Source organism: Pezoporus wallicus, unplaced genomic scaffold, assembly GCF_028554395.1.
Source record: "Pezoporus wallicus isolate ANWC-B61680 ecotype Strahan unplaced genomic scaffold, APGP_CSIRO_Pwel_v1 contig_818, whole genome shotgun sequence".
In the NCBI taxonomy this organism is placed as follows: Eukaryota; Metazoa; Chordata; class Aves; order Psittaciformes; family Psittacidae; genus Pezoporus; species Pezoporus wallicus.
Genome location: NW_026636248.1, coordinates 4,745,091 through 4,767,672, shown reverse-complemented (window position 1 = coordinate 4,767,672; position 22,582 = coordinate 4,745,091). Strand labels below are relative to the sequence as shown.

The 22,582-nt window shown below is 42.5% G+C and overlaps 1 protein-coding gene across 1 annotated transcript in view; it reads left to right on the top strand.

The window, feature by feature from the left end:
* The first annotated feature begins 4,638 nt into the window (after nt 1-4,638).
* GMDS (GDP-mannose 4,6-dehydratase) overlaps nt 4,639-22,582 on the top strand; it is a 422,575-nt gene continuing 404,631 nt past the window's right edge. Inside the window, exon 1 of the mRNA XM_057399362.1 lies at nt 4,639-4,905. Coding sequence (XP_057255345.1) covers nt 4,798-4,905 — 108 coding nt within the window. The 5' untranslated portion in view covers nt 4,639-4,797. The remainder of the gene's footprint in view (nt 4,906-22,582) is intronic.

Genomic DNA, 22,582 nt, shown 5'->3' with positions numbered 1-22,582 from the left:
TGGTATTCAAGTGTAACAAAATTTCTCTGTGTGGATGTTCTCCCTCCTTTTCCCTTTCTCTTAATATTTAAGATGGTATTTTTTGTAATCTAATACACTACAGTCTTTTGCTCCTATTATTCCCTTCTTCCTTACTCTCAGCAACATTTTTTTTTCTCTCTAATTTTTGCTCTCTGCTTCCTCCTTGCTCATTTTCCATTATTTCTTAGTTTAACCAGTTTGACTTCCATCAGCTGTGCCCTCCATCCTTCTTTCTGTGTTTGTATCCACCAAAACCACGCAAATTTGTTCACATCTGTCCTATCTTGCTCTCCCCAGTTCATGGGATGGCAGCTTTAAAGTAAATGCCACACATGCTAGTCTTTGCATTTCCTCAGAAGTTGCTGGTGTGTTCACTTCTGGGCATAAAACTTTTACTGGACACCCATGCTCACACAAGCATCTGCTCTTACAAGGATTCGAGAAGGCTGGAGTTGCAGATGTGTGTCAGTCTCCAATCTCCTCTTCATATGAGGGCCTTGCCATTTGTAGAGGCTATAGCCAGGTCCACACAGATGCACGAAAAAGTGATTACGGTGTGGGCAGGCTTTAAGTTAGCTTTAAGTTAGGTAGCACATGCAATAGTACAGGTGCTGGAGGCAGCAAGACATCAGCACAGGCTAGTGCTCAGAATGAATATTAATCCTGGGGTCTCTTGGGGCTGCTGGTCCAGTTTTCAGCTGCAGTCTGTCTTAAATTGCTGTCAACACCAGAGCAACTTAGGTAAAATCTAGTACCTGTGCCACAATTGAGCCTTCAGTTTCTTCTGTACCTGTACCTTGGAAGTCTTTGGTGACAGAACAGTCTTTGTGCATTAAACCTGGAATGTGCCCACCAGGGACAGACCTAGCAGGATTATGGTAGCTGGCTAACAGCGTCTGCAACTACCACTGCCAGACTTATAAATGGAATAGAAATTGAAACAAGTTAAAGGTGCTTTTTTTTGCATATTTTTTTTTTCCCTGCTTCAGTCAGCTGGAACCTGAACTGGGCTACATCCTGTCTGGCTTCATCTGCCTGTTTCTAGTATTAGTATTGACTAAAAATACAAGTATGAGCCCTGCTAAAGTGTTCTGAGTTCAGACTGGCTGAGACACTCCCCTTGCAAAAGTGACAGAGATTGCAGTCTTCTGTTCTGAATCACTCAGGAATGCACATGCTGAGTAGGAAGGAAAGCTATTGCTCTAAATAGGAGAAAAAACCAAGGTGAAGGTGCCTGTCACCTGAGAATAAGGTCATAAAGTGGTCATTGAACTGAGGTACTAGATTAATCAGGCGAGTTATGAAAGGTGTGAACTGGCTTCTCCCATCGGGTGGAGTCCTTTTGAGAACAACAGTGAAGGAAAATGTTACATCTGAAAAATAGTTCTTGTGGGATGTTGGACAACTAGGGTAGGAGAAACTCTGTTAGAGAAACTGATCAAAAAATTCCTCTAAGTAAGTTGGATATGGAGGCCCCAGTGATGTGGGCTCTTCTAGCCCAGTTTCAGGGCTTGCATTGTCACCCTTACTTGCCGCTTTAATGAGCAGAAAAGAGAAATAAGGCAAGGTTTACTTTGCAGTACATTTAATAGACTACCAGAAAAAGCTAGAAATGACAAGCTTATCTGGCCACATAAAGGACAATTTTTAATATTGTAGGTCATGCATTGCTTTATGCGGCTCTGATCTAGCAGGAGAAGGAATGATCTATGCAAGTAAATAAAGAAAACTTGCTCCTAACTCCCTCTAATCTCAAATTCTGAGTTTTAAAATAAAAATATTTTTTGCACCTTATTGCTGGTGTACAGAGTCCTGAAACTCAGAATTTTATATATTTTTTATCTATTTTATAATTTTATATATTATATATTTTTATGTCTCTGGTGTCTCAGACAAAACTGAGAGGCTGGCATTCATATTATTCATGGTTTTCCTCCTCTATACACCCATTAAATATCACTAGTGGAATGAAATTAGTTTACAGAAGTAGCCAGTGTTGCTGACTCTATAATCATCTGAATGCATCCAGGAAAAAGCTTCAGAAACAAGGTACAGAAATGGTACAACTGGGATGACATCTTGTAATTGAGTAACTGTGATGTAATACAGTTTTCCCATTCTATCACTGACAAGGAGGCTGCAACAAGGGGATTTAAACTGAGACCATGGGAAGCAGCATGCAAAAAAGCAATCAGGATTCCAGAGTACATTTCCACTTGAAAAGCAGTGTGCTCCACATCTTTAATATTTTTAAAATATATTCTGGGCTTTCGATGAACTTCAGTAATTTTTGACCACACATTGTAATAAGCCATAATAAAAGTAAAATCATAGTAATACAATTGTGTGTACATGCAGAGGTCCCACCATTCAAGCATGCTATTCAATGATTGTATGATTAACAGCAAAATAAAGGCAGGCCCCTTCTTCCTTTGTAGACACAGCAACATGATGCCACAGTATCACACAGTATCACAGTATGTTAGAGATTGGAAGGGACCTCGAAAGATCATCTAGTCCAATCCCCCTGCCGGAGCAGGAACACCTAGATAATGTTACACAGGAATGCGTCCAGGCGGGTTTTGAATGTCTCCAGGGAACGAGACTCCACAACCTCCCTGGGCAGCCTGTTCCAGTGTTCCGTCACCCTCACTGAGAAGAAGTTTCTTCTCAAGTTTAAGTGGAACCTCTTGTGTTCCAGTTTGTACCCATTACCCCTTGTCCTATCATTGTTTGCCACTGAGTAGAGCCTGGCTCCATCCTCGTGACACTCCCCCTTTATATATTTATAGACACTTATAAGGTCACCCCTCAGTCTCCTCTTCTCCAAACTATAGAGACCCAGCTCCCTCAGTCTTTCCTCATAAGGGAGATGTTCCATTCCCCTAATCATCTTCGTTGCCCTGCGCTGGACTCTCTCCAGCAGCTCCCTGTCCTTCTTGAAATGAGGGGCCCAGAACTGGACACAATACTCCAGATGCGGTCTCACCAGGGCAGAGTAGAGGGGAAGGAGGACCTCTCTCGACCTACTAACCACCCCCCTTGTAATACCCCCCAGGATGCCATTGGCCTTCTTAGCCACAAGGGCACAGTGTTGGCTCATGGTCATCCTGTTGTCCACTAGGACCCCCAGGTCCCTCTCCCCTACACTGCTCTCTAACAGGTCGTTCCCCAACCTATACTGGAACCTGGGATTGTTCCTGCCCAGATGCAGGACTCTACACTTTCCCTTGTTATATTTCATCAAGTTACTCCCTGCCCAACTCTCCAGCCTATCCAGGTCTCGCTGGATGGCAGCACAGCCTTCTGGCGTGTCAGCCACTCCTCCCAGCTTAGTGTCATCAGCAAACTTGCTGATAGTACACTCAATTCCCTCATCTAAATCATTGATGAATATATTAAATAATACCGGTCCCAGTACTGACCCTTGAGGCACTCCACTAGTTACAGGCCTCCAACTAGACTCAGCCCCATAGACTACAACTCTCTGGCTTCTCTCCTTCAGCCAGTTCGCAGTCCACCTCACTACCTGATCATCCAGTCCACACTTCCTCATTTTAGCCGTGAGGATACTGTGGGAGACTGTGTCAAATGCTTTGCTGAGGTCAAGGTAGACCACATCCACCGCTCTGCCATCATCCATCCACCGTGTTATTTCCTCATAAAAGGCTAAGAGATTGGTCAAACATGATTTCCCCCTGGTGAAGCCATGTTGACTGCCCCTCATAACCTTCTTATCCTTGATATGCCTTAAGATGGTACCAAGGATAAGGTGTTCCATCACTTTCCCAGGGATGGAGGTGAGGCTCACCGGTCTATAGTTACCCGGGTCCTCCTTCTTGCCCTTTTTGAAGACTGGAGTGACATTTGCTTTCCTCCAGTCCTCAGGCACCTCTCCCGTTTCCCAAGACTTGGTAGTAAAAGAAGCTGCTGATTGGTGTTCCATCAGGAAAAGAGTTATTATGAATCACTTTTCCAGGAGCTTTTGGATCATTTATTGGGAAGTATTCCCACAGGTGGGAAAGGTGAGGAGGACCAGCTTTGCCATCCTGGAGGATTCTGCGATTCATGGGAGTCATAGAATCATAGAATGGTTTGGGTCGGAAGGGACCTTAAAGCTCACCCGGTCCCAACACCCTGCCACGGGCAGGGACACCTTCCACTATACCAGGCTGCTCAAAGCCCCATCCAGCCTGGCCTTGAACGCTGCCAGGGATGGGGCAGCCACAGCTTCTCTGCGCAACCTGTGCCAGGGCCTCATCACCACCACAGGGAAGAGCTTCTTCCTTGTGTCTAACCTGAACTTCCCCTATTTAAGGTTGAACCCACTGCAGTTTTGATCCGGAGCCTTTAAAAAGAGCCGGCAGGCCTCGGGGACCAGGTAGCGAGCGCAGAGGCTGCGGGAACTCACAATCCCCGCCTGTCCATTAAGCCTCACCTCTCGGTGCCTCAAGCGCCGTCGGCCCGCTCCTCCAGGCCGCAGGGGGCGCTCTACGGCGCGCGGACACGCGACCAGGAAGTCGGCGGCTGCCCGCTGCGCGCCTGCGCGGGGGCTGGGCAGGCGGTGGCGGCGGCGGTGGTGGTGGTAGTGGGTTACACCTGCGGGCGGGGCGAGAGCGCGGAAATGCCGCGGTGCCCGGGGCAGCAGAGGTAGCCTCTGTGTGGCGGCAGCCCGTGTGCCAGCTGGCATTTTCCTCGCCTTGCTCGTCCGGAGCGCCGGGAGCATCCACCCGGGGCTATCTCTGCACCTGGGCTACGCTTGCTGCCGCCGGGAGGATGGCACAGCCGGCGGGGGAGACGCGTGCCTGCGCCGCGGCAGCCGGAGGTGACGGCGAGGAGCTGAACGGCAGGAAGGTGGCTCTGATCACCGGCATCACCGGGCAGGTAACGGTGGGGATACCCCTCGGCCCCGGGCTTTCTCCGCGTTGTGGAGTGGTGAGGCGCCCACAGGGAGCCGTGGCTGAAGCCGTGCGAGCAGCGGCGGAGGGGCTGTCGGGCGCGTTCGAAGGCAGCGGCCACCCTCCCTTCCTTCTTATGTCCGTCCCTCCCGGGCCCCGGGGGACACATCCCCGCGGGTGCGTTCCCAGCACCTCAGGCACCTCTTAGCGAGGCGGCTACCCGCCTTCCCTCGCGGTTCGTGGTGTGCGGGTTGCAGGAGCCCTCGCTGACAGCCCGCAGAGGCAGACAGGCTGCCCTGAGGGAAGAGGCTTCCCTGGCATCACCCACGCGTGGCTAGGGCTTGTTGCCCCGGGGTTTGAGGTGTTTTCCACTAGGTCTGTATGATGGGGGGTAATCACTTTCATGTTGTGTCTTTGGACTGTCTTATAGTAACCTTTACCAGGAGTTCCCACGAGGTCAGCTAAAGCTGTGCAGAGATGAGGTGTGAAGTAAGCATCCCTGAGAGGAGCCAAATGTAGAAAAGGCAATACGAGGAGCTGGTGTTGAGATCCTCCATCCTGGTGGTCTGAAATGGCAAAGGCAAGCAGTGCAGTAGTATCAGTGCAGGTGTGGGGCAGCCTGAAGCTGGGTTTGATCTGAGCAGGCTCCTCACTCAAGAGGTGCTCTTTGTCATCTGTCTCTCTGACATACTGAGCAGCCATTCATTTACTTTCACCATCAGTACCTGCTTTATAACCAGACAAAAACATCTCCCCAGGCTGCTTGTTTTGTATTCGTGTGCATTCATTGCAGTCTTCACTCTCTTTGGCTGTGTTACTCATAGGGATAATGATGCTCTCACAATCCTGGTGCTTTGAGCAGAAGGTGCAGGAGAAAGGTGGCATGGAAAGGAAAAAAACAAACAGTCCGTTTCCCTTGGAGCAACTTCTGCACTGGGAAAAAAAAAAGGTGTGTCAGTGGTGAGTTTTAACCTGGTGAGACCTGCAGGGGTTTTGATGTATACAGTTTGTGGCTTGTGCTGCTACACTCCCAATAGGCAGCTTGGATATTTGCTTGGATTGTTTGTCCACGAAGAGGTTTGCATTGTTGTGTCTTTCCTGGCAAGTGGGTGCTAAATAAAAGCTGTCCTGGGCATGCTTAGTTGTATTTGACAAACACCTTATTTGTGATGTAAGTGTTGCCCATTTCCTGGAGAAAAATGTTCTGCTGCACATTGCTTATCACTTGGCATGTGCTGGGTGTATGGATTGTGATTAGTATAACCTATTAAGTAGGTAATGTATAGTAAACATTATTGCTTATTTTACAATCCAGCTTGAAGAGCTGTTTTCCTTTATGGCTTGTATTCAGTCAGTGGCAGCTTCATACATAGAATCATAGAATGGTTATGGTTGGAAAGAATCTTAGAATCATAGAATGTTTTGGATTGGAAAGGACCTTAAGATCATCAAGTTCCAACCCCCCTGCCATGGGCAGGGACACCTCGCACTTAACCGGTTTGCCCAAGGCCCACTTTGGGCAACCTGTTCCAGTGCCTCACCACCCTCATAGTAAAGAACTTCTTCCTTGTATCTAACCTGTACTTCCCCTGTTTAAGTTTGAACCCATTTCCCCTTCTTCTGTCACTACAGTTCCTGATAAATACCCTTCCCAGCATCCTTACAGGCCCCCTTCAGATACTGGAAGACTGCTATGAGGTCTCCACACAGACTTCTCTTCTTCAGACTGAACAGCCCAAACTCTCAGCCTGCCTTCATACGGGAGGTGCTCCAGTTTCGGTCATCCTTGTGGCCCTCCTCTGGACTTGATCCAACAGCTCCTTGTCCTTTTTATGTTGAGGACACCAGAACTGCACACAATACTCCAAGTGAGATCTCACGAGAGCAGAGTAGAGGGGCAGGATCACCTCCTTCGACCTGCTGGTCACGCTCCTTTTGATGCAGCCCAGGATACAGTTGGCTTTCTGGGCTGCGAGCACACACTGCCTGCTCATGTTCAGTTTCTCATCAGCCCACACCCCTCAAGTCCTTCTCTGCAGGACGGCTCTGAATCTCTTCTCCACCCATCCTATAGCTGTGCTTGGGATTGCCCCAACCCCAAGTTGCAAGTAGGACCTTGCACTTTGCTTTGTTGAACTTCATGAAGTTTGCCCCTTTCCCTTCAGCTGTGATTTGTCCTGTTATACTTGCCGATCAACTCGTGAGGCAGGTGTAGATTGTTTGGAAGACCATGAGCTTTGTGGAAAAGTACATATTAAAACAAACATGCTGCTCTTTCATGCTGAGACAGTGTTAGTCAATGCTCTCTTTTGTGATAGAGCCACCTGACCTTATGCAAGGGGGTAAATTCAGAGACCATGTAGACTCATAGCAGATTTCATCTCTTATCCAAGAGAACCTGTGCTGTGCTTTGAATGTTCACCTGCTGTTTGTGTTTTACCCCATTATGTCTGTTCTCATGTGTTCTTACAACACTCTTCCTGTGAGTTAGCAGCTGTCTGCCAATAGTGGGCTGAAGAAACCACTCCAAGTGGCTGTCAGACAGGGTGGTATAACTACGTCTGAGAAGAGGAAAGAAAACCAATAATCTGTTTGCTTGATGCTCTTATTTTTAGCAAGAGGACAGTCAGAGCTTTCCCAAGGGCTACTTTGATTGCTGTGTGATCAATCTTCCAGTTTGTTGACAGAAGTACATTTCTTGTCAGAGATAGTAAGTTAGTAGGACTATAGCTACAACCCCCTGATTCTTTCAGTATTGTGTTCTTTGTTATTTAACTCTCTTTTCAATGCAGCTTTTCCATCTTAATTTAACCTGTGTCAGGCATATTTAAGCATTGGAAGGTGAGGAGAACCTGAGCTAATAAAGGCCTGGGATATCTGAAAATTAGCCAGTGAGGCTGGGTGCCTTAGTGACAAGACTGTAGCATCTCTTGTTGTAGGATGGAAGCTTTTCTGTTAGGGATGACCTCTTCTGAGGTCCTGTACTCCTCTATCATTTTGAGATCTGCCACTGGGAATCCTTGTTCCTCTTTTCTTAATTTAACTTTAAAGAAAGTCACTGTAGTACTTGGTCCTTGCCCTTCTTTCACTCCTTTTCTTTATTCTACATAATAGCTTTTGTTTTATTTGCAAAGGCCTTGCCCAGAAATGGGAGGTCTGGATACTGTTTCTTATCTGAGACTCATGTCCCACCTCTTCTGAGAATGTCCTAAGTGCCATCTGTTTTAAACTTAATTACCATGTGTAAAATGTACAAATAGGCTGAAGTGGAAGCTAGAGCTCAGGCTTGTCTTTCCCAGGTGGTTATTTTAATTATTGGACTAGAGAGAGTTGGTGTGTTTCACATTCTTCCGTGGAGCCTGTGCTCTTTCAAGGTGGGAAGTAAAGGCTTTGATTCCTTCAGGCTGAGGAAAGCATAGAACAGAATCGGGTAGTAAACTCCCTTTGTTAAACTGGGGCATTTCTGCTACAGCAGATTTCTTTTAAAAATGAGTTGGCACATTTGCATTTTGTAAAGAACCTGCTTTTGTGTTTGTGTGGCCAGTGTAGTATGAGAGCATTTGCTGAACTAAGGCCCCCCAATGACTGGTTCCTAGGACAAGGATAGATGAGAGAGAAACATTAAGCTAACCGAACTGTGGCAATTTTAGGCAAGTGAAGAGTTGTGCTTTTTTCTTCGCAGTACTTGGGCCAAGCAAAGTGCTGCTTGAACTGTAGCAGCCTTTCCTGAGTTGAGATGATGCCGTAAGAAGTGTGCTCAATCACAGTGTTGAAATCGGACAACTCTTTATTTTTCAGAACTTCTGTATAGCTGTGAACATCTGGATTGTCCATCTTTTCCAGTGACAAAAGATGGGATTTTGTTTCTGCTATGGTGGAGAAAGTTGAGCTCAGGTAGGGCTATATTTTAACAATGGGGCAACTGACTGATGATTCAGCTTTTCACTGTACTATACCACAGAGATGTGCACAGCTGTAACTTCTGATTTATGGACTTCTAATGGGATTTGTAAGACTTCACAGGATGCTAGAAGAGGATGGGCTGTCTGCACAAGTAGGGTGAGTGACTGGAGGCTCCTCCTTTATGCCAGCTTACTGCACCAGTTAACAAAGCCGGTTAAGGTGGTTTGCTTCTCTTCCAGGTACACCTTTTAACAAGGTGTTAAAAGAGGAGAAGCAGACAGGCCAACCCAATATGGGTGATAAGCAACTTCTACTTTATTTGTGATGCAGTTCACATATATATAGGAGTGGTATTCAGCCACTCCTCCTTGGCACAACAGTATTGGTTAGCCCCACACAGCTTCCTCCACATTCTCCTCCCATGTCCAGTTTCCGGTTACCTGTGGGGGCCACCCCCTGCCTTGCTCGCACAGTCCTCCAGGGCTCTATGGTCCTGCTCTTAGAGTCATTCTGCAACAGACGATTCTCTGCAAGGGTGAATTCTTTACTGATAGGAGGGTGATTTTGTGACCTTTGGCCAAGTAACGGATTTGCAGTATGCGTGGTGAAGTCACAAAGGAAAACAAATTCAATAACTGTATAGTCAAGACTTGAAGGCATTCTGGCTGCAAGGGCTGGACCTAGGTCTTTATGAAATCAAAGCAGATGAATGAGCCTCTGCAGATTCTGCATTTACCTGTGGGGTTAGAGTGAGATCAGTATCATTGTACAACTTGCATTACTGGTAAGAACTTAAGCACGTAGTCAATAGACATGTATACTGCTTGTGCAGTACTGAGATTTCCCTTATTCCCACCACAGCAGTGGAAGGTACCACATGTCACAGTTTTGCTAAACTGCTTCCAGAGCAGGGCAGTTGCTGTGGTTGGATGGATAAAACATGTAAGTGTTGTGTAGGTATAGCTGGTACTTATGAGTAATGCATAGCGCTTTTTTCTTTAAGGAAAAGTATTTAAAATTAAACTGGCCTATTGTGTGTTTTAAAATGAAAATATTTTTTGACTTTTATTGGAAGAGTGTTTTCACAATGCGAAATAGATGTGCTGGACTCTTTAAACTTTGAAACCTTGAAGAATTACTCTGTAAAAATGGGAGTTTTGGATCAAATAGTATAACAATTCTGTATATGGAGATATGTCTTGTCTGTTATTTGGGGAAGCTACTAAATCAGTACTTTTTGACAGTATTGTTTTCTAGGCACTATGACTAAATATCTGTTAAAATTGCACTTAAATATCTTTCTGGAAGGTCTGATTGCACTGCAATCAGCCTGATTGTCTTTCTGATGCTGATGCTTGTAAGAATATTTAGATATTTGACTTCCTTGAGAAATACCAAGAAATACTCTGGTTGAGGCTGTGAGGTTTTATGTTGACATTTCTACTTTTCCCCTTTAGTCACTGGATTATGAGCAATGAATAATGCCAGTCTGATGTTGTCCTGCTTGGAGAGACGGTAAGGTAAGAGTTTGTAGACCAAGGTCATTCAAGAGGAACTTAACCAGGCTCAGTTATGAATGAAGCAATACACTAGAACTTGACTGTCAATACATGGGCAGAGGCTATTGGAAATTTTAGATGAAGAAAGCAATTGTGGTTGTGCCTTGAGAGCTCTTAACAGCAGCAGTACTGGCACCAGCTTCTGCTTCCTTGCCTGCAGTTCTGTCAGACTTGACTGCTATTTGGCAAAACTTCAGCTAGTGACTGTAGAAGTTTCAGCCAAACCCTAAGATAGTGTAAGTATGACTGTCAAGTAAGTGTGCATGGAGAAATGCAAGAACACTCTCTAATTGGTGTAGGTAGAATATGGGATCTGCCCCTGGCTTTCTGGTATCAGAAGTTCAATCAGTTGCTTACAGCTTGTGCTATTCCTGTAGCACTGCAAGTTTTATGCAGGTGTTACGGTTCATAGTTTGAGAAGGGCTAATTGTGTCAAGGATGTGAAAAGATAACCGAGAAAGCAAGATTTGCTGTTGTGAATTGATTTATTTAAATGTGGCTGTTGAGAATGGAACCAAGCAAGACACACTTTGTGGAGCAAACTACCATTAGTAAGAGAACGTGACTCATTGCTTAATACTAAGAAAAGTAATGAATAGCTGGTATGGAGAGAGTGACATAAAACTCCTTCATACTCTGTGTCTAAAAACTTAATTTCTTGGAGAAGAGTTGTAAAGCAACCAGTCAAACAACTTTTTAGAAAAGCTTTTCAGGTATTGTGATCAAGTGGTGAGGAGAGAATCTTTGTCACTGAGGACTTTATGTACACATGGAAGGCTGATGTAGAGAAACACTATATCCTGTTGCACCAGAAACAGTATGTTGGTTTGCCAGGTGAAGGATAAAATCCGAAGGATTGCTTTTCTGCATAGACACAAGAGGATAGCTTTTGCTGAAACTGGCTACAGTTAAATATTAGCATTGCTGCCTTTTCATTTAAATAAATATTGTCTTGATTTCTGGCTAAAGCTAAATATTAGTATAGCTGCATTCATTTAAACAAATATTGTATTGGTTGAAACCAGGTACTACTTCAATTGTTGAGTAGCAAAGAGTTGTCTTGAGTAAGAATTTCACATGCTTGAAGGTCCTTATCTTAGTTTGAGGACATAGAGGTGTAGGAATGCTTATTTGGGTACAAACTGAAATACAAGAAACTTCACTTGAGAGGGTGTCTGTTGTTTGTGATTTTTGGGGGGGGGGGGGGGTATTTTATTTTACATGAAGAATGTCATCAAGCACTGGAACAGACTGCCCAGATAAGTTGAGTGTCTGTCCCTGGGCATATTTAAAACCAAACTGGACAGGTCCCTGAGCAACCTGCTCTAGTTGACCCTGGTTTGAGCAGTGATCTTGGACTGGGTGATCCACAGAGTTCCCTTCCAACGTGTAAACTTCAATGATTCTGAGTCCTCCTCAATATCAGAAGTTGAACACCTGCAGTTTGTGACAAGATAGCATAAGGGGCTTGTTGAAAACACTGCAATAAATGAATAGAGACTGTGGCATGAAACCCAAGCTTGCCTAAAATATAATTCCAGGTCTTTCCCCTTACAGGATATAAATAAGAAGTGTTGCTGTTGAGTTTCATCCAGAACCCCTGAGAAAAAGGTGTTTTATTCAAAAGTAGTAGAACAAATGCTGAAATGGGATATTAGAATGTTATCTGAAAACAGAGGTCATATTTTTAGAAAGATGCCCCAGTTGAATAGAGGAGGGTTACCAGGAAGTCTAATTCAGCTAGTGCATGGACCTTCTACAAAAGCAACCTATAAATATGTGGTCCAATGTTTTTCTTTCTGTGTTTCATACTCTACAACAGTATGTGCAGACTGGTAGGGCTTTTGGGTTCTTGAAGAACTGAGAGCCCAGGATACTGGCTGTTCTCTGTGCCTGCCTGGAGAAGCTCAGCTGTATTCCGTTGCCTTTCAGAATAATGCAATTAGTGTTGGTGTTCAAACATAAGTGAGCTAGAAGATTTTAATGATAAAAGGTATGGCAGATGCAGGATTAGTTCATATGTGTCTTGATGTATTAACTTCCCTTTTTTCTTTCCATCTTTGCGCAGCTTTGCTCAGTGTGTGTGACTGCCATTGAAGTCTATTCTCTAGTTCCTTACTGGAGAGAGAAGTTCTGGTAGCCTGGCTCAGCTGGCATGTATTAACAAAAGGACCAGTGCAGGCAATCTGATTCCTTGTGTTTGAACAGGATATGTACAGGATGTGGATTGAAAAACATTGTGAACAGCAGGTAATTCTAAGGTGCTATATGTGGTGATTTGTACCTGCTGTGAAAATAGATAAGATTCTGAATGTTCCAGGAAAAATAACACTATAAAATTCATGTTAACAGTACTAAGATATGAAACAGAAGCATGTGGTACCCAGCTTTGGTTTGGGAAGTTGACTTCCTCCAAGCAACATTTCTCATTGAAGTCTCTAATGATGTGGATAGTCAAGAGAGGGCTATTGCCACTGCTTCCCAGAGTGATGAGAGCAGAATATATCCCATTGGCAGCAGCATGCTACTTACTTAGTCCTGGTTTTTTTTTGTGTGTGTTTTATTAATTTAATGAAGAGTGGTGACTGTCAGTGTAGACAGAATCTGTATTTCTCTATTTCCTAAGATTTCTAAAGAACGGAAGTATCTTCTTTATGTACCTACAGCCAATCAAAACTGAAGTGAGAACTCCTGTGAAAACCTCTCCTGTGACTTCATCCTCTCCTACTAAGTTTTGGTCTTTTTTTTTTTTCCTCCCCTGTTTGTCTTTCAGATCCTTGTGGCGGTTGAGCTTTCTGCACAGGGGAGTAAGTTTTTTAGAAAATAGCTGTGCAGAAGGACAAGGGAAATGGAGTACTTAAACCTGCTGATGGCCCGTGTGAAGAACATCTCAAAGGTTACCACTCTGATCCCTGTAATCCAAGGAAGCTGAATAAAAGGTTTTTCAGTGCAGTTGTGATACTGGTATTCATCCTAGTGGTGCTTCCTGTTGTCCACACTTTTCTTTGAGGAGTATTGAGACCAAGTTTCTTTGTACTCTAAATATGCTTTTATTTAGTCTAGGAGGCAGAAGGTGGTTGCTTTCTATCTCTTGACAATTCCTAGCAAGAAATTTCTATCCCAGCTTCTTCAGACTTCTGGTTCTGGAGTAGAGTCCTGATTAAGTATCTGTTCTTTTGAGCTTGCTGGCTTTGCTTCTCTGACACTGTTGCAGCACAGCTTGGGCACAGTTTGGAAAGCATGGTTTCCTTGAAGCACTAAGTGAACAGTGACATAAGAGTGAGTCAGCAGTGTGCTAAACGTCTAATATTTTCTCACAGGCGTGTGCTCTCTCTTTTCTAAATTTCTTCTTGCTACTTTGGTTGCTTTTTAGCCAGATAAGCAAAATAAAAGTTTTTGGGGTTTGTTTTTTTTTCCCCTTCAATATTTTTTTTGCCTCCTGCTTCTTTCATACAAATTCACTAGTTGTTTTTTTAGGACCTTGGCTAAGGAATTTCTTTGGATTATATATATATGAACTGAGGGATTCAGTTATGTCCAAAATTTTCAGCGAAGTAAAGCTGTTACGGGAGGTGAGATGAAAGAGCATAATTTTCTCTAGTCTGCTGTAACTATTAAAGCTATAGGGACTGGAAAGTCCCGAAAGCTTGTTCCGTTTCTAGGGTGTGCACAGACTTCACAATGTAAATTCATAATGAAGCTTCTGTAAAGCCTGTCAAACAAGTTGATGTAAACCAGCTTATCTGTTGTCACCTGTGCTTTTTACATGTGTTAAGCAACTGAACTTCCTCACATGCAATGTAAATGTTGCAACAATTTTTCATTTATTCACACATATATATACATGAAGTAGTATCCTTAAGGCAGGCTTCCTTCTTCGAGAGTATTTCTTGTTATAAAGGTCTGGGGGTTATTTTTGGAGTTTTGTGGTTTTGGGTGGGTTTTTTTTTTCTTTTTCAGATGAGAAACTGGAATTTTGCTTTGTAACTCAAAAATGTTATTTGATGGCAAGCAAATTAAGTCTAAGAACTTAAGTCAGTTGACTTTATGATTTGGTTGCAGTTAGTTCACCATCAAGTACTATTGAAGAGCATTGCTACTGTACCCTGAGACAACTCTGTTGCATTGAATATGGTACAGCTTGCATCGTGCAGTCAAATTGGTTAGTTAGAAGTTAGCTAAGCATCAGAAAGTTGTGATATTGTCAAGTCCAGTGATCCAACAGGTATGTTATCCACAAAAATGTAATTGCCTTGGGTGTAAGATGCCACAGATCTTGGCTTTTTGCAAGAAGCTTTCAAGTGGATAAACCAGCCTATGCTGCATTTTCTGTGCTTAAGCACCTTTGAAAGAACAGGAAGGAAATATGCTTGCTCTGGAAAAATCTGACTATTAATATAGTAAGATACAGTCAAATTTTATGAAAGGTTTAGCTGTCATTTGGCACATTTATTGCTGCTTTGATATTCTTCTCAAAGAATTCCTGCAGCCTGTGGCAAAATCTAATGCAGAAGGAAAAAATTTGCAGTGTTGAATGTCCAGATGGATGCTTTTGCTGTAGTGATACCTTGTCTCTGCTACATATCTGACACTTGCATAGCTATTAATTATGTGCCTGTTGGCTTTTTTTCCTCTTCCAAGTTCCTGAGGAGGTGATGTTGTTTGTGTTACATATATCACATACAAATCTCTAAAGCTTCACCTTCCAGGATAGTGCTGAAGCATGTGGTAAATAGATAGGCTGTCAGGTCAACTGTAACTGATTCTTGTGTATTTAGGTGCTTTGAGGTAGCATGTCACCATACTGCAATGGAAGCCTTAAACCCCTCTTACCCCCTTTGAAAAGAGTAGACAGTTCTCTTATTTTTTAACCTGTAATGTCTGAACCCATGTCAGAAATAGCTTGAACATTATTTACCATTTTATGAATGGAAATAAGCCTTTTTCAATGCAGATAGAATGTGTAGATATGTGTAGAAGGAAATAAAACCTGAAATTGGGAAGGGAATATGCCTTTCTGCTCCTGTACATATCCTGTTTCTGATTTTTATGCTTCTCATTTGATATGCTGCAGTCCCTTCTAACTACTAGTGTAGCCTACTACCTTAACTATGTTGGTGCTATTTTGGAACTAGGAAACAACATCTGACTGTTTAGGCTACTACTCATCAGATAGCAAGCGTTCTGTTATGGGATGTGGTTATTTTTTTGTGGTTTTTTTTTTGTTAAGTGTTTTTTGTTTGGTTGGTTGGTTTGTGTTTTGTTTTTTTTTTTTTTCCCCTAACATTTGTTTCATGCATGCATGATCTTTTTAGCTACCATAGCAATGGCTGGCTTCATCAGCGATGCTGGTGGTGACCCGTAGTTTCCTCTTGATGGTAATTTCTTTTTTAGAAAGATGAGGAACAGCCACTCTGTCTTTGGCTGCTATTTAGTGTCTTTGCCTCCCTTAGCTCTGATACTGCTTTCTGGAAGCATAAGCATCACTGTGGAGCAGGTTTGGTTTTGAAATGCTGAAATTTCTGGCTGTGTTTTCTGGATTTCATACAACTAAATAATTGTGGTTTTGATGTCAGTGTAACTTTTCCATGATTACACAGTAGTAGTCTGTCAACATATTCCTGCCAAAATTTAACATGCTGTTTGCCTCCAAAATTAAAATACTATTAAAATCATACAAGATATGTAGTATAAAAGGCATACTGGGCTCTGCAGACCTGCATGCAAAACATTATATTCTTCCATCTTTTGTGAGGTATTTTTGTTGCATGGGAATCATAGAATCATAGAAGGGAAGGAGTATACTTAAGAAGACATAATACTTAAGAAGACACAGCCCAGAAGCTCTGCTGGTGCTGGTTTGGCTGTTACTGGTCAAGTGCTGCTCTGCTGAAGTCTAAGCCTGGTCTGTACCAGCAGAACTTCACATCCTCTTTCCTTACAAGTTGATGTTTTTTTTTTCTCTCAATGTTTGCAGTGGTGCTGGAAACAGTTTCAGAATCTGGCTGGCCTTTGAACAGCAGTGGGGGGTCTGTGGTTGTAGGACTGCAGGCTCAGCAGCATACATAATTTCATTTTTGAAGATGGAATAAAGTATAACTCTTCTTGAAGATGTGATGGCAAAGAAGTCATGAAGACTAGGAGTTAAACTTCAGTTTATGCCTTTGGCCACCCATTTTAGGGAAATACTCCTACAACTGTGTGGTTTTGCGTCATGTATTTGATATCTTGAAATTCTGAAAGTCACCTGATACTCATTAAATGTTTATGTTCTTATTGGGGCCCTTTATAGTTGAATATATGTACAATTGTTTCAGTCCTTTTTTTAAAATGGGAAGATTTCTTTCTCCGATTTGAGTTCTTCATTATTCAAGAATGAAAAAGGAGTCTTAATACTCACTGTGTCTCCAAAATGACAGCAGTTGCATTTCTGTTGGTAATATCTTTGTACTTTCAGACATATGCAGTTATGTTGGATCACTATTTAGTCATCTGTATAGAAAACACCTTTGTGGAAATGCATTACTATGCTGTGATTTTTCTTGATGTGAGAAATGCAGGTAGAATTTCAAATAATTATGTTGTCTGTTGCTTTTCATGTTTAAACAATACGAGAAATCAGATTGACTTAAAATTGGAAAGTAACTCTTTTTGGGAAATACTGACTGCTGATTCCTTTTTACAGTGCTACTCATCTGTCACGCACAAACTGTCAGTTTTAATTATATCCTAGGATCTCGCATCACCTGTTTTGATCAATTAAAGGGAAGTGTAACAGACTTTGCAAACTGAAAACAGAACCTTAAGACTACTAAAAATCCTTAAGCAATGATGCTGTTATCAATTTTGATAAATTGAACTGTAACAGGGTGGTTTAAGTTACTTTTATTTAACATGAAGGTGTGTCAAGCAGGAAATGATTGCACATACGCATTTGAAATATATAACTAGTATTTGCTGTGGTGGACAAACAGCTTACTCTTGGCACTGGGTTGAGCTTCTCTGGGAATTATTTACTGTGATTTCAAAATGTGATGGTGAACTTCCACTAATTAATTGAAACCATTTCATTTCCTTTGTATGAGTGGATGTTACTGGTGGTGGATTCTGTCATCTTGAGCAGGAACCTTCTTGCTTAACTGTTTCTGTACCTGAGCAAGTTGTTTAGACAGCTGTTTTGGTAAGAACCTGTTAGCTGGTTGGGAGTGTAGGCTTGTTTGATCAAATGCAGGTGTCTACCTTGAGATAAGAAAACTGGTGCTGTCAGTTGTATTGGTTATATGCATAAATGCTCTGCTGACTCTGAAGGGTGCCTGTGGTGCTTGCCTGATGGGGCTCATGCTTGTGTTGTCCTGACTAGCACTTCATCTTGCAATGAGGAAGCATTTATCTGGAGCACTCTACAGGGGTGCTCTAAAGGTGACAGAATTTGATTATTTGTGGTGTTTCTTACAGCAGGAAGGCCATATTGTGCAGTAAATGTGCATGTAAATGCAATTAAAGAAATGAGGACTGAGTGCTTTTACTGGTACTGTTCCTGTGAGACTGCTGCTTTGGAGCTGATCTGAAGAAAAACGGTGCGCCCAAATCTCTACCTGTGTCCTGAACACCCTCTGCACACCACTGCAGCTACGTTGTCACTGCTGCTTCTCTCCATCCATGAACCTCTAGTCTTTCTCTTTGAGGGACTGACTGGCATGTTTGATTTCCACCTTTCTTGGCCTCAGTGATGTCTTATATTGCTCTCTATCGTGTGTGTACTGTAACTTTGTTAAACTGTGCTTCCGTCCAAAAATGTAATGATTTTGCTTCCAAAAATGTAATGATTTTGCTTCCAAAAAACTCTGAAGAGTTCAGGTATTTTTGTCTATTGGTTCACTAAGACTGGCATTTTGGTGTAAGCTAATGACTGGCCATGTTCCCCCTTGTAAAACCTCCCTGTAATTACTCACAAATGTTGGTACCTACTGTATAGCCTGTGTGTTGAAGGACAGGATAGGGCCAGTTTATAGCCCTGGATGGTAGGAAAAGGGAAAGGGTGGCCAAAAATCAATTAGGGAGAGATTCTTTTGAAGGAGGTACAAGCCTACATTCCTAATGAAAGTCTGAAGTCTTGTGAGCAGTTCGATATGCTGAGTGAAATAATGTCACCAGTTCGATCCTGACCAGTTCTTGACTCAGTGTGGGTGGTTGGCTTGTTTTGTTTTGGTTTTCTTACTGCTTTCACTAAGGAATAATCTGAAATTATGGGATTGGCTAGGTATCAACTCAGATCTCTCTTTTTAAAAACAAAAAAACCCACCCACGAAACCCCAAACCCAAATACCTCTCAACAAGGCTTAAAAGACTGCTCTTCACCCTTATCTGAACATAAAGGTTTTTCTCTTTAACATTTTGTGTGTGTGTATTTGACTTTCCCTCTAATGTGTTTGGGACTGAGGGGAAAAATGGAAGAAGAGAGGGTTTATAAGTCTGCAGAATTTGTTAGGTGTGTTACCTTTAGGTCTTCCAAGTTCCATATGTACCTCTGATTATCTTCATGAAGAGGCTTTGCTTTAATGTGGGATAAGGGGAAAAGATATAGGAAAGGCCAGGAGGAAAAACTGTTCTTGTTTCTATATTTATATTAGGACTGTGCTGCCTTTGACATTATGTATGTGGAAGACGCATAGCTCTGTTTATATATTAGTGTGGAGGAGGGAACCAGTCTTACTAAGTATTACAACTGCAGACATTACAGCTTTTCCACACTGAGGCAGTCAAGGATGCAAGCCTCCTAAGCTACTCTGTAATGTTTGTCATAATTAATAGCTAAATAAAATCTGGAACCCCTGCAGTACGCCTGACAGATCAGAACACACTGGGAAGAAGTTCTTCTGGATTCTGGTCACATTCTGTTTGTGGTTTGACTCTGTCTTTTATTTAAAAGAAGATGGTCTTTTATTGTAGGAGCTCTTCAACAGTATATCCCTAAAATATGTCTGAAATGCTGCATTTTTCATGTTTGTTTGGGACAGATGTGGGTCTTGTGTCAGTGTAGGAGGGGCTTTTAATTTTGTACATGCACAGAGCTAGTCACTTAGTGCTTATTATTCAGTTACAGATTTCCTTGCTTTGAGAATCTCAAGGTGCCTTTTCAGACATAAATCTGTTAATGCTGTTCTGTGTTTAAGCAAATGGTGGCCAAGTTACAAAGATCTATAGCTGTGAACTATGTATTAGCACACAGTTTCTTTGGTGTACCACTCATTCTTGAAGAACGTATGCCAAAATAGAAAATCACACACTCTATTTCTCAGTTTTGTGCACTGTACCAAATTTCTGTGTTGTAGTATTTACCAAACTGTCTTTTAAGTTATAGTCCTATTTGGCAATGATTGTCTCAAAACCGACTTGCAAATTCTGTATCTTACTATTTGGAGATTGTGTATTATAATATATTTGACCCTTGCATTTTACCCAGGGAAAACAGAGACCATGTTCCCTATGGATACTGGCGCAATATGCTTGCTTCTACTGCAGGCAGTTTTTACAGCTGGGTGTTAAAGTCCTGAAAATCAAACTGCTGACACAGCCTTAATCATAGTGCCACAAGTAGCACTTCTTTGTTTTTGTATGACAGTTTCATTGGTATTATGAATAGCTGGCTCCTTACAGGTGTTTGTGTATAATAACTTGTATAAGACAACACTTGGTAAGCTTTCAAATGAATCGCATTAATTCCAGGATGAAGTTTTGCAGGGAGACCTTTTGACTTTTTTTTTTTTCCTTTTGAGGTTTTGGGTGATAAAAATACATATGTTGAAAATGTTCATTACTTTGAATTTATCAAGTGCAGCTTTGTGTTGCACTTTCTTGTGGGAAAGCAGAAAGAGAAACTGGCTTGCCTGTGATAGTGGGCACCCTCACTTGATCTGATGTTTCTGTTGTCAGCCTTCTTGGGAAACATACCGGTCTCTCTGTTTACTGGTCTGCCATTGCTGCTCAGCTGGCAAGGCAGGGTAGGAATTGTAGCTGCAGCATTACCCTCTATGAGGGGATACTGGGTGTGCAAAACTGAGGAAAAACCTGCATGCTTCTGTTTCAGGCACCAGCAAGGAAAACAAAATAAGGTAGTAAAGGCTTTCCTCAGCTGTTGCTGGATGTATATTGGGTTTCTCATGCTTTTAGCAAAGCAGATGACAGAAGGCAGAGTTCCCCTTGCAGGGCTTTCAGTTGTTCCCCCATGGGTCTGGTGTATGTGGTGGGGTTAGGAAGACAAAGGAGTGACTGTGTGCACAACCTGAATCTGGAACAACTTAGGTGGCAAGTCACTACTCCAGACAGCTTGGAGAAACACCCTCTATGGAATGAACTGTAAAACCTACTGTTCTCTTGTACAGTTATCATTGAGCCCCATTTTAAAGCAGCTGAGGACTGGCGCGTTGCCTCCACCAGGTAGTGCCAGTTAATGCAGCAATACACCAGGACATAATTATCTCAGCCTCTGGAGAGACTGAACTGAGAGTAATTTGTTTCAGAGGTGAGCAATTTTCAATGTGTGGCTCCTGGCATCTGTAAAGCAAAAAAGTCTTTGTTCAACTCCAGTTATAACCTCTTTGGGACTGCTGTTGAAACATGGCTAGCAGACGTGTAATGGTACTGATATAACTCTCTTTCTCCTTGGCCTGTACCCAAGCTTGTCATCTGAAAAATGCATATAAGGCTTATTTGCAAATGATAATGCTTTAATATGGATTTCAAAGATGTATCAGATACTGTAAGAGCCATATGTATGTAGCTGTACCTTTAAGCAGTTTAGGTAATGAAGTGTTTGATCAGGATTTAGCTGAAAGGTGTTATTAGGCTTTAAAACAATTTCATAGGAAGAAGGGCTTAATTAGCATGGAGACCAGCCTTGCAGAACTAACACTCCTAACGCATTGTTATCTTTGGTAATGCATTTAGCCATACTTAATTCATTAATTACATGGAAAAAAGCTGACTAATCAGTGGAAATGTTGGGGAGGTGCGGGGAGCTACAGAGTGAGGAGAAGAAAACATAAAAGCAAAACTCCTGGTTTTGCTGCCTTTTGCTTCAGGTTGTTCCAATGACTCTATCAGCATTACTGCTCTCCAGCCCAGCCAAATCAAAATCCTCAGCTGATGAGAGACAGATGATGCAGGAGTATGGAAGATTACATGTGCTTAATGCTGGAGGTTGCTACTAAACTAACTGCTAGGAAAAGATTGAGGACTCTTAAAATCTGCTCTTGCTGAAAGCCTTCTTTCAGGTTCGTTTTTTGGTTTTTGGTTGGTTGATCTTCAGAAATGGATGACCTTGGCTGGCCACACAGGGACGAGTGCTGAGAAAATGGCAGGAATATATAGCTGGCAGTGGGAGTGGAAGATAACGGTAGGATGGCCCCTTTCAGTGGAAGCATGCAGGAGTGAAACTGCATGCTGGTCATGAACTGAACAGGTATTTTTCAAGAAAGCTTGTTTATGGGTTTAAAGAAATTGCTTTATCTAGGTATTGTGGTGTACTGTGAATAAGCGTGGTACTCCTGAAGTAATGGTGAAAGGTGACAAGCTGCTTGAAGTTCAGTATTATGACTATGCGTCATCAATTCTATGTAGGGTTATTAAATAAAATTTTCACTTGATTCCTTGGTTGCTTTGTTACCATGACTTGGTCATTGTTCTCAGTGCCTCAGCTGTACCTGACTCTTCTTAGGCTGCTACTCCTGAACTATTTCCTGTGAATTCCTCATAACAAGGTAGGAACATCACTGGTTGAACTTCGTAGTGATTAATACATTTTTAGTAAGTAATGAGACTTTTATATAGAGAGAAGGTGCTTTGGGTCTCTTCATTAAACATTTTAAAGGAGTGCTATTGTTCTGGACAGCTGTGAGACGACCTTTTGAGTGCCCAGGCCTCTTCGAGTGGAGTTTGAAGAGGAGTAGGTCAGCTCCATACTACTTCCTCTATTATTTGAAATGCGTTAAATGTAGTGAAGCTTGAGATGTGTGTAAAAACTACTGTCAAATTTCTGTCCTATCTTTATGATGGGGGGGGAGCTTTGTGTTTGTTTTTTTAACTTCCAGGGTTATGAGCCTCCTGACCCTGAAGTCCCATAATGACTGTTGTTTTAAGAACATTATTTCATGTTGATGTGAAGATCAACAGAGAGCACCCACCATTCCTTTATCTTGATCC